The sequence below is a fragment of the Gymnoscopelus braueri genome (genome assembly GCF_963280865.1).
Source record: "Gymnoscopelus braueri genome assembly, chromosome: 12".
NCBI classification, from domain to species: domain Eukaryota; kingdom Metazoa; phylum Chordata; class Actinopteri; order Myctophiformes; family Myctophidae; genus Gymnoscopelus; species Gymnoscopelus braueri.
This window is the reverse complement of record NC_137614.1, coordinates 33,864,672-33,876,904: the sequence shown is the minus strand read 5'-3', so window position 1 is coordinate 33,876,904 and position 12,233 is coordinate 33,864,672. Positions and strand designations below refer to the sequence as shown.

The 12,233-nt window shown below is 37.7% G+C and overlaps 2 protein-coding genes across 2 annotated transcripts; both read right to left on the bottom strand.

Moving 5' to 3' along the window:
• Window positions 1-1,978: 1,978 nt before the first annotated feature.
• LOC308096507 (tumor necrosis factor receptor superfamily member 14) lies at window positions 1,979-5,774 on the bottom strand (the record flags this gene model as incomplete). The annotated part of the gene is made up of 7 exons (XM_080443927.1): window positions 5,656-5,774; window positions 4,842-4,935; window positions 4,015-4,140; window positions 3,691-3,846; window positions 2,702-2,789; window positions 2,427-2,605; window positions 1,979-1,989 (listed from the first exon to the last, which is right to left on the bottom strand). The coding sequence occupies exons 1-7, from the start codon at window positions 5,725-5,727 to the stop codon at window positions 1,979-1,981; spliced, it is 726 nt and encodes a 241-aa protein (XP_080300053.1). The 5' UTR covers window positions 5,728-5,774.
• A 1,309-nt stretch (window positions 5,775-7,083) lies between these two features.
• Window positions 7,084-11,752, bottom strand: mad2l2 (mitotic arrest deficient 2 like 2). Its single transcript, XM_080444471.1, has 8 exons — window positions 11,473-11,752; window positions 10,986-11,104; window positions 10,769-10,840; window positions 10,090-10,190; window positions 9,352-9,446; window positions 8,235-8,308; window positions 8,020-8,112; window positions 7,084-7,866 (listed from the first exon to the last, which is right to left on the bottom strand). Exons 1-8 carry the CDS (start codon window positions 11,510-11,512, stop codon window positions 7,828-7,830), a joined length of 633 nt encoding a protein of 210 aa, XP_080300597.1. The 5' UTR covers window positions 11,513-11,752; the 3' UTR covers window positions 7,084-7,827.
• Between the last annotated feature and the right edge of the window lie 481 nt (window positions 11,753-12,233).

The following is a 12,233-nucleotide window of genomic DNA, read 5'->3' as shown; positions in this document are numbered from 1 at the left end:
CAGTCTTTAATTTGTGTTTTGTCAGCGCATTCTGACACCAAGGCATCATATTTCACTGCTTGGTCAGGTGCATTTAGCTTTTGATGCTTACGCCAAGGGAATAACTGTGTTTTAACCTGTTTTCAACATTTTCAGTGTTGAGTCAGTCAACATGGTCCATATTGCATCTGACTCTGAGGTGTCTCACCCCAAGGCCTAAAGTCTTACCTACTGACTCGAACCTTTGGATGAGATTGTGTTGGTTTTGTTCACCATGTCATGCCCAGCTAGAGTACAGAAGTTACAATTTCAGCTTCTCCCATTATGAATGTGCATGAAACCCTGATCAAATACAGCAGAAACAATACATATTGCCCCCAACCACTCACCCACATTGTCTGGATGTACAGTAGGACTACCTTCTATGACTCACAGAAATTGATCTTCATTCTGAGTGGATCTGTCAGTAGTCATTAGTCAACTTCCTGCCAGGCACCTTTATGGAGCATCAGCCTCCAAAGCTGATATACAGTAAGAGTCTTTGCCTCACAGGCAGAAGTCCCAGTCAGAGTACAACCTAATTCACACACATCAACTATCTATGAGGCAGAGTAGGTCTAATCCTACATCAGCTCTGCGTTGTCAAGTTGGCTGGGAAACAGCTAAACCATATTTAGTCAAATGAAGCCCCCTAGTGTCCCTATTCTGGGCATGTGATAAACAGGCGAACATTCTGCATGTTTCTGAATTCAACATTCTGAATATTCTGTTATTTTCAGCAAAGAAATTTGGTGTAGACTAGAGGTTAAAAAGGAGGGGACCAAGTTTATTTTAAGTGGCTAATCAACTACTGATAGGACCACAATGGAAGTCCCCAGGACTTTGTTGTGTTATCATTTTAGCCTTAATGTCTGACTGTACCTCATGCTGTTTACATTTCCGACTAATAAAGTATTCAATCAATCAATCAAAAACTGTATTAATGAGGATCAACTACATAGGTCAGGACAAACACAACATCTCCCTGAGGCAGAAACAGTCCTACAGTTTTTATTTAGGTTGTTTGGGACCAAACTGGTGGACAGATACAGATCAATCAACTAACATCAGCTTTGAAGGCAGATTCTCCATAAAGCTGTCTGGCAGGAGGTTAAATCTTTTCAGATGGTTTGTTTATATAGTAAGATATTCTGATTGGCTGAGTCGCAAATTTAGCTAGCTGATAAGGCTGCAATTCAACTCTGGGGCAAAATATGCCCCTGTGCAATAATCACAGAGTAGAAACGAACAGAGGATTTGACCTGGATTTGTATAACATTGCTGCTAGATTTCTGGGTGTAGTATGGTCAGATCATAGCTAGAGGGAGCACAACTGCACCTCACCCACTCTCCATTCAAAGAGCTTCATGGTATTTGATTTCCTTCATCAAGCTAATAATAATAATAACAACCTTCAGGTGAGTATATGAAAATATACAAGAAAGCTCATAATGTTTAATACAAAAAAAAGTGCAGGGCAAAGTAGATTGCAGACTTTTAGGGTAGGGGTCGGGGTAAGGTTAATGAATAGAACAGATACATGAAATCCAATATAAATAATATTGCAAATAAACAGATTTGGAAGAATCCATAACATGATATAAAATAGGGGTGAAGGGTTTGTGGTGGGACAGGTTATGATGAGGTTCACATTGTAGGTTGTTGTAATGTAGCGGGTTAAGCATGATATGGGGTTTTGATTATATTCTAACAAAGCATACTATGTGCACAATATTGAAATATTGGCCGATATCACATACTTTCCAGAAATCACATGATCCTGTAGTATTCAAGGACAACTTCCAACCAGTACTGCAGCACTTTCATCCAGGCACACTATTTCTTCAGAACCAATACTTGATGGCTGATGTAAAGATTGGTGGGTTACTATTACAGAAACTGTGATATTGATTGCGACATTATGTCAGTGCATTCTACACAGCACATTTACTGTGTGGTGTTAGGAATCATCTGGGTGTGTAGGAGTTGGAGATACAGATGTTTTAAACCTGTGGAAAATATATTTATAGTTGAGCCACACATGACGTAGTTCTTAAGGCAGCCTGTCAGTATACATTTATCAGTATACATTTATGAAAGGACGTGTTTGGTGGCATCTTACCTGTGTATCTGGTTGTGAGGATTCCTTGAAAATAGAAATGTAATTTCAAATGAGCAAGAAGCATCATTAAATAAATAAATAATAAATAATGTGCAAATTAAATAAATAAATAATGTAAAATGGTGTTGAATAGAAGAGTGTGGGGAAACATACGTGTTGTGGAACCTGTATTTGCCCTCCTGTAGAATAACAATGAGAATTATTAGTTTATCCAAAGACAATATCACAGGTTTACAGCATGCATGATTGTCTATAAAAATGTCAAGCTTTGGAAATGTAAGCTTACCTCTATTTCTCTGACGCCTCCATACATATACAGATAATGATGTGATAATCAGCAGTACAATCACAACCCCAACAACAACAGTGGTTGTTTCTGAATTTGAACTTTCTTTTTCTTTTTCACATGTAGAATCACTTGTATGATTTCCTGGTTTTATTAGATAAAGTTGAAGAGATTCACAGCTGGAATAACAGAGAGGAAACCTTTTTAATTGGTTCATGTACATGTTATGAATTGCTGTGATGGTTAAATTTGACTCTTCTGTAAGTTACACTTACTCTGTGTGTGGCTGACAAGTTGTAAATGTACCATTTGAATATGTATCACCAGTACAGGCAGTACATACAGTATCTGTAGACGATGTTCCTATACAAATAAACATGACATACATTGAAACCAGACCAGTATTTCCAGTAAATAGATCATAGCACTGTTTCCCAAACAGTGGGTCGGAAACCATGTTTGGGTCACGGACCAATCACAAGTAAATATCCCTTTTTTTCTTTCTTTTTTTGTTTACTACAAAACATGATCTATTATTTCAAAAGATTTTTAGTACATTTTCAGAAATTAAAAAGATATGACAAAAGATTTTCAAGAGAATTTCATGAATAAAAAAAGAAAGAAAACATCTAAGAAAGTTCATGAATTAAAAAAGAATTGCGGTGCGACACGTTGTGAGCTTGTAGATCGGCAATTTTCACTTGTTTGGGTCCCAGGAAGAACTAAAAAGTTTGGGAACCACTGGATTATTGAATAGATTATATATAGATGATATAGATTTTGGATTCACCACGTTGGAGGTAAAAAACAACAAAAGATTGCAATCCCAACAACACAAGATAAATGGACAACATGACAGAACTTTCAGCTTAAAAAATAAATTAGAGGCATATGAGTACTTCTTTAAAAGATCACAGTTGTCTCCGTGTTCACTTTTTACTTGAGCATCATCATTTCTTAAGAGGCAACGTATCTTCAGGTTTAACACAATATATGGTTTAATCTTTTAAGAAACGATTTTAGTTGTTCCAGCATCAGAAGTAGACAATTTCTGTTTTAAATCTCACCCACTCTAAAAAGACGTTTAAAATGGTTAAGTACATGTTTTTAAGGGTACTATAGCATAGCAGCTGTTCAACTTCACGGAAACCAAAACAGAAAGCAAAGTTCTCTGGGATCTACGGAAATGATTCCTAGGTCCTGATAAATCATACTGGCTTCTTAAATCCTGAACTATCGTGTATTTATCTTAAATTAGACCAACCTCTTTGACTGATATATTGACCAGGTTTGCATGTGTCGTGTCTGTGTGCTTCAATACAACCATCCTCTCTTCTGTCGACACAGTAGAATCCCTCGAGTGGTTCACACACTGCATCTGATGTTGTTGTACAAGACATATTCACTTTCAAACTGCTCCCTGTCAATTACCATGAGAAAAAGTTACAGATGTTATATATAAGTTCCGACATAAAGTATGTCTGAAAAACAAAAACACAGCACAAGTCATAAGGCCAATAGTCCCTGACTGGGAACCCAGCCATTAGCATTTATATTAAACTTCTTATAATGTTCACATAAAATGTACCTGAGTCACAGCTGGTACATGAAAAACATTGTGTACGTCCACTAGACTGATCTAGGAAGGTTCCTTCAATGCAGGGAATGCAGGATGTACTGGAGAACTCTGTGCAGTGTTTATGAACCCGGGATCCTGTTGGACACATTTAATTTTATACTACCTTTTTGTACTCAACTTTAAACATAAAAATAGTATTTCAGTTAGAATTGTAGTACAATTTGTAGAAAACATTAACAGAAGTCAAAGTTGGGGACCAGTGTATTACACTATAGAAAGTGTAAGTGTTTAAGTGTAGGTTTGGGGAGTGGGGTTAAGAATACTGTAGTCGATGCTTCACTCAATGACTCTTGAATCCAGGTTCTTCCTTTAACTATTACTGAAGGGATTGCAACGTATATAAAACAGTCAAATCAATATGCAAAGTCCAGGTCAGAGTCATGGTGCTGCTATTGTACATGATGGCTAACTGGAAAGGCTCTGCCTCACTAAATGGAACCGCTTCATTGGTAACACCTGTACAGGCTGTAACCGTACACTACTAATCATGTCACTATGGCTGCCCATTGTTTAAAAAGGTATATTATGGACGTTATTAAGGTGTTACCCAGTCAGAGGAAAGACTATACTGTACTATAACTAAAGGTAACAATAATACAGAATACCGGTAGTAATATCAACAAATAGAAATACATTAACAAAATAATTTTCTGTGGCCAAGTAATAGGAAAACACCTGAACGCCTGCAAAGACCAGATCCACAAAACAATTAATGGAGCAGCCTAAATATTGTCCCTCAAATCTATATCTTTTCTAAATGTAAAGTTGTTTCTTACCTGAGGAACACATTAAGCAGCATTTCTCCTCTATACTATACTTTGCATGGGGACAGATGATGGCAGATCCAACATAGATATGCATCATAAAAATCTATGGACAATGAAAATATCATAATCAGTTATTCAGTGATAATGTGTACTTATAGTTCAGTTCAGTTCGGTTTTATTTTCAGTTCCTTTGGACATGTATGTACATACAATTAATTCATTTGGTTAATATATTTACAATAGTATTCATAATAATAATCATAGTGTCAATCATAACAATTGTCCAAGTCCCTGAAAAAGGGTTTGGGAGAAGCATTAAGCTTGTCAAGCCCAACCCCTAGTAATGTTTTTCAATGAAAAAACAACAACAACACACTTCTACTTTATGAATAAAATAAATATGACTCAATTTGGTATCCTTTTTTTCCCATTCCACTCCCTTAGCCTATCTATTCAGGGAGTGTCAAGGGACCCTTTTCATGACGGACAATGAGTCATGTCTGTCATTTTGACAGACATGCCAAAAATATCCCCCAAAAAAGATCTGCTATTTTGGGTAGTTTCCCCAGAATAGGGATGTTGCTGTTCAAGTGGTTAACTGAACATGAGCTGTCTGTGTTAGCACACAGTGAAACCTAAATAAGACAACTAATGTTATTACCTAACATCTGTGTTTACTCGGTTGCTGTGTAAAGCAAGCAAGCATTCTTTTTCCATGTGTGTGTGTGTGTGTGTGTGTGTGTGTGTGTGTGTGTGTGTGTGTGTGTGTGTGTGTGTGTGTGTGTTTGAGAGATAGGGAGAGACAAGCAAAAACAATATTTACCAGTAATGATCCAATCGCCCATTGTTTTCTTGGCATTTCATATAAGATATTAAATGTTTTAGTTTTATTCATGGCAACAGAGGAGAGATAAACGACTGTAGCCACAATAACTAACAATAGACAAACTGAACCTGCATAGCTATACTTTCATTTTCGAAAGTATGCCTGATGATTACGCAACAACATTGGCACTGATTGATGTGTGTTGTTACTGTCTCCAGTTTATTGTCCCAGGGTGTGTACCAATTCACTGATCTTAATTCACTGGGTCACAAGGTTGTAGTGGCCACATGTGCCAATTAGGTGTTGATCTCTGTGGGGGCTTATTGCCTCGGGGTGTCAAGTTGTCATTTTATTGAAATTGTTTTTCCATTTATTTTGCAATATATCCATCCTTGGGGTGAATATTCTCTTGCCTCTAACAGACTCCAGACCAGGTCAACAAAGCTGGTGACAGGCAGCCACAATCCTTCAAAAGATTATAACTGATAATGAGAAGTAGGCCTACATGCTCCATTCACATTTTTGTAGGATAATGCATGTTCCAAATTCTTTTAATTCTTGGTCATGAGTCTATATTGCAATTTTGAGGAGGGGTTAGTTTTGAAGCACATCCAACAGGAAGGCTAAAAGAGAGAAACTCATGCCGTTTGGAGGGCAGGGTATCTGATGATGAGAATGGTGGGAAGAATATCATAATTTTAATGGAGAAGGGAGACAAACAGAGGTGTGGGACACAATGGCTGTAGTAATGCAGTAGCTATAGCTACAAATGTCTTCATGCTCCAATATTGACCTTAAGTCTACATTCAGATTCACATGATCTTTATTGGACAAGTAGGTTCGTAAACAAGGAATTTGACCAGGTGGCTATAGTTAGTTATTGGCAAGTCAATTATTATCTTGCCCTTTAAACATAAAAGAGGATGGATGATTACAAAGAGGTACTTTTTCCCCATGAGTGAATACCATGGCTTCTGTCAAGACCAACACTCTCTCTTCAGATAACTTTAGGGATTTAAAGCCATTCAGTGGTCAAAGTGACAAATGAACACTCATTTAAGTCTGACAGGGAGAGGGTCTTTTGGTCCCCACAAAGATAGTAAAACAAAAAACACATACTCCTTTCATTTCTCTTTTCTCTTGAACTGGTTGGAATGGCTGACCCTCTGATTATGTTGCATAATTTAATATCAACATTCTCTCTTCAGATAGCTATAGTGCTTTCCAACGTGTCGTCACCAAGGGGGGCGTGGCATAGTAGCTGCAGACATACTGGTGGGGGTCAATGTTAAGTCAACCTGTTTATCCCCCACCAAGATGTCCGCGCTACCAAATGACTTGTTGACGCCCCCTTCAGGATTTTTTGGTACGCACACTATAGGGATTTAAAACAATGCAATGCTGGACTTTTCACAAAATGAACAATGAACACTCATTCACTGAAGCTGAACCAGCTGGCTAGATAATTGGTGGAAATCTAAGTTAATATAGTTTACAGACAGTTTTGTTAATAAAAGTGTGAAATTTGCAATCATTGTTCTGAGTCATCCTTCATTAGAACTCAGGGTTCAATAGAACAAATGATAAATAATGTGCTGTGAAATCAATCACTTGCATTGATTATCCCTTAAAAATGCGCATTTATTTACATTTTGTTATTCAAGTAACATACTGTACAGTGTTGGTATCAGTGAGACATCTGCCGCATCAGTGCTGCTGAATCTGATCACAATGCATTTGGGTGGGGAAACACAATAAGATCCAGTTATTCAATACACACACTGAAGATATGACTAGAACTGAAGACTGAAACTGTAGGTAGACAGGTATACAAAATTATATTGCTTTGACATAGCATTTTCAGGTAGATAGTTTGAACAAAAACACAAAGATACACAAGAAATTGGTTGTTTTACAGTATAAACAACTTTTACAACACAATAGAGTAGCGACACAAGAGCATACTTAAAGTTAATAACAAATACATTCCACAAAGGACTGTTCTCTCATTATAGTTTGAGCAGACTAGGGTAGTGAGCCAGTCTAGGTAAACATGGCTCTTCCTGCAGCTATTCCAGCTTCAGTGCTCTTTTCTCATTGATTTATCTGGCGAGTGGTTCACCAGATAGCTGCTGCTGAAAAGGTTCTCTCTTTGATAAGATATGCACTCTATGTTTTTTGGGCTCTCTCCTCCACGTAGAGCTGCATCTGATGAAGGAAAAAGAACATTATGAAAACCTGGTACACACAGACACTAGGCTTGTTCAATATAACAATGTTGTCAGGGGATTATTGACTTTCCGAGGACTCGTCTTCTGGCTTGTGATGTCGCTTCTACCCAGGCGGTGATATTATACTTACTTTTACGATGTCAGACGTCAGAGTCTTCAGTGGAATGAGCCTGGGCTCCTGCATGTGGACTTCCTGCTCATCAGCCACTATCCATGGAAAGTCCTGTAGGCATAAAACCTTAATGTTAAATGGATTGATCACACTGGAGAAATCTATGTTCTTATGTAAGAGCGGAGCACAGTGGAAATGTACAAAGCGAATCTGTAGATTGTAGGACATCTCACCTTGATGACTTGAATCTTCTCCATGTTGCGTGTTGCAGCCTCTCTGGTATGCACTAACACCGTAAACGAACACCCTACCACAAGAACAACGACATCACAAAAGATAAGTCTTATCTGATTGTATCAGCTGTGTCCATCATCACAAAAGGCTTTTTAACCTTTTCATTCAAACATACATTTTATAAAATAAAATATCGCGTAAAACCAATATATTATTTTGATATCGGTTCAAGACCGATATACTTATACCAATACTGATATTGCAGATACTGATATAAGGCCGGTATATCGGTGCATCCTGAATGACATTAGTCATCTATGACATCAATATAGGTCAGCCGTCTCCATATTTGTGCAAGGTTTCAGCCCGATACGACCGCCACTGACTTCCAGTTTAAAACGTTTTCAAAAGTTAAAGTAATACAATGCAGGTCCACAAATAACGTTTTTTAGCAGCCTCTGCTGGTCATTACCGTCACTGCAGGCCGTTCGTTTATTCCTGCATTACCCAGAATTCCATTTGTTTTCACCGGAAGACGGAAGCGTTTCAAAAAGCGTTCTTTTAATTGTTTTATACTATCTGTGGATCGTTTCTCTTAGCCAGTGGAGCTTTAGTTACCGTGAGCTGTGTTTTCTTTTGCTGTTGTTTTTCGATCTTCAAATCCTACAATCTCTTAAAAACAGCGTGAGATTCCTTTTTGTTATTAGCGCGGTACAAGACGCACAAGAAGTTTGGTGCTGATCAGTCCAGCGGTTTGTGAGATTGGCCCTAGCCAGAATCACAGACCCTCTTCGAGACAGCTTGGCCCCTAGGAGCCACGCTGTAAAACTAAGAATGGTTATCAGTGATGAAGAAGTGGTATCGATAACTACGTAATTAGTAACTGCTAAAGCTGCAGTGGACTTCAGTAGAAGACTGTGAGTTTATTGGTATGAGTATGAAGCAAGTCAGTGCCATTGCAGGCAGGTGACTTAACCACTTAAACCCTAGTACTTTATTGTACAACAAATCGCAAAAATAATATGCTCACAAATTTAAATCTTCTACAAATTTGCCCAAAATAGGGACACCAGGGTTAATGTGGTTAAATACATGTAAAAATAACAGTTTGCTTACCTGGTGGATTGTTATTTAGAACGGCATCACACACGCTGATCTTAAGGATAAAAGCCCTCAGCAGCTGCTCTACGTGTGACAGTAACGTGTCAGAACTGTAAATCCAAAAGCACACAGAGTTCAATTCGGTTGTCACTCAATAAGTTCATGAAGCCAATGGACTTTGACGGCATATGACCACTTAGCCTGCTGCACTACATGTTAAGGATCAACAGCACTGAATAATGAATATAACTAACTAGACTCCAGGTAAACAAGCCAACATTGTAACACTTGACAGTATTTATTTACTTCTACAATCAGTAAACATCTCCTCAACTTTGATAGACTGGAGTCTCAATAAATGTATTCAACATGTCTTAATGAAAGTTAAGGCCACAGGCTATAAGACTGCAAAATGAGTCTATGCGTTAAACTTCTGGGGTGTTACTTTGCATTGTATGCTGATCTTAGTCTTTTTACTGTTTTTTTTTTTTTTTGCACCTCCCAAACATAAGTTTTTAACAGTGTGTACTTGTACATCCTTGTTACAATAAATCTCTTGAATCTTGTATCTTGAAGCTAAATGCTTTGTTGTTTGTGTTTAACCTCCAGCGTGACATGCAATGATGGAAAATGGAAACTTATTTGCCATAAACATTCTAGCCATGAAGAATCTGTGTATACTCAGACATATTATGCTACATTACACAGTCCCATACACTCATACAAAATATACAAGAAAATAAAATAAATGACCTAATGGACAGCAGCGGAGGCTGGGAGATCTCAAAGACAAATCGCTCCACTGGATGATGCTCTTTATCCATGATAACGACCACCACCTTCTCAGCGTCATTCTGGTGGTGAAAATGGAACACAGGTGAAGGTCACACTCCACATATCCAGGGTCAGTGATGTAAAGTGACTGCACTTATGCACACTTTTGGAGGTATTTTTTACTTTCTTCAGTATTTACAATTTTCAATACTTTTACTTCTGCTCCACTACATCTCAGAGGCAAATATTGTACTTTTACTCCACTACAATTATTTGAAAACTTTAGTAACTAGTTACTTTGTAGATTTTGATTATTATTACAAAACATGCATTAACCACTATACACAATGTGTCACAATGCGACACATTGTGAGCTTAAAGATCTGCTCTCGATTTTTACACATTTGAAAACTTGTGAAATGGGACATTCTGCATGAGTACTTTAACTTTTTGGTACATTAAGTACATTGTGATGCCAACACTTTTACTAAAGTACATTTTGAATACAGGACTTTTACAGAGTATATCTACATTGCAGTATTTATACTTTTATTTAAGTAAAATATGTGAGTACTTCTTCCATCACTGACTCCACAAATCCAGTGTACATGCCTACACTTTGCTAAACAATATATCTGTGTGAGCTCCATGCCCTTACCTTCTCAATGAGTGGCTTCACACAGTGAAGTGTATCTTGAATATATTGATTGAGCTCTGGATGACATGACATCTAGAATATATCAGCAGACACGTTGTAGATTAGTGCTAGTGATATATAATCAGCACTGATTCAGTGCTGAACATTGAAGTGGTGTACAGTAATTATCATTATATCGTAATGTGCAGACTGCTGAGGTTTCTTGCTCCTGTATTACCTGAACAGGAACATTATATTTCTTCCTCTTCTGAAATATCCCAGACGGGTAAACTTCACGAACATATAAGATCAGATGAATAGCGACCTCCAGGAACTCACACAGAATGTCAGCCACCACTGGGGGAAAAAGAGTCAATATAGTGTCAGCAATCATAATTCTTTCCAAATTAGCTCATCTACATTTCTTTCAAAATAGCTGATCTATAAGCTTACAACGCATCACAATCTTGTAGATCAGCTATTTCTGCTTTTTTTTTTACATGTATAAAATTATTAAATATGTCAATCATTTCTTTACGAAGCCTAAAAGGCTTCATAATGTTCCAGTGTTCAATGCCAAACACACAATGAAATCGTTAATCGCAATTATTTGAGTGACAATTAATCGTCAACTTAAATGTGTAATCGTGACAGCCCTTATAAATGTCAGCAATCATAATTTCATCAGCAAAATAAAAGAAGTCAAAGTGTAATGAATGTGTTACCTTGTCCGAAATTAAGGTCCTGTCTCGTTAGAGTAGTCATCGTCCCTGTCAGAGGACCTACTAACTAATCTCGTTCATAAGGTGCATATACTATAACAGTAAGACTATATTAAGCAGAGTTTGGTAATACTAAACGTCTAAGCCACACGGATAGCACATGTACTATCGTTACGTGCATTTAAATGTCACGGAACGCGTTACAATTTAACGATATGAAACACTTTCCCTCCCTCTTTCAGTTTAACGTTTTATATTTTTTGATCGCCATTGTTTACTTGCACGTTATTGCTGTCCACTAGTGATGACGTATAATGGAACTGCAGGCTAGGCACCCATTGGCGTGTTGCTGCCTCCCGCAGGTCATTTGAGGAATTACACGACTTTAGGGAAACAACTCTTCTAATAACTCTTCTAACAACTCTTCTAAGGGACCAGTCGAAATTTACATAAGGGGGGGCATGGAGGAAAATAGGGGAGGGTCATGCCTTTCTAATTTTGGTCCAAGGGAGGGTCAGCTAATTTTACTTTGAATCCAAGGGAGGGTCATGCAATTTTGAATTGATAAAATAGTCAGTTTTTTATATACCTTTTTAGTACAGCAGAACAGTGGTCAATGACCCCTCTCCATTTCAAAGGATACAAAGAATTCAAATCAAGTAACACCTTGTCTATTTAGAATCAATGACGGTCGTTAACAAGCCATCAACGCACAGCGAGTGTGAACGACCCAGTCAAATCTATTCAGCGTCTTAACGATGGTG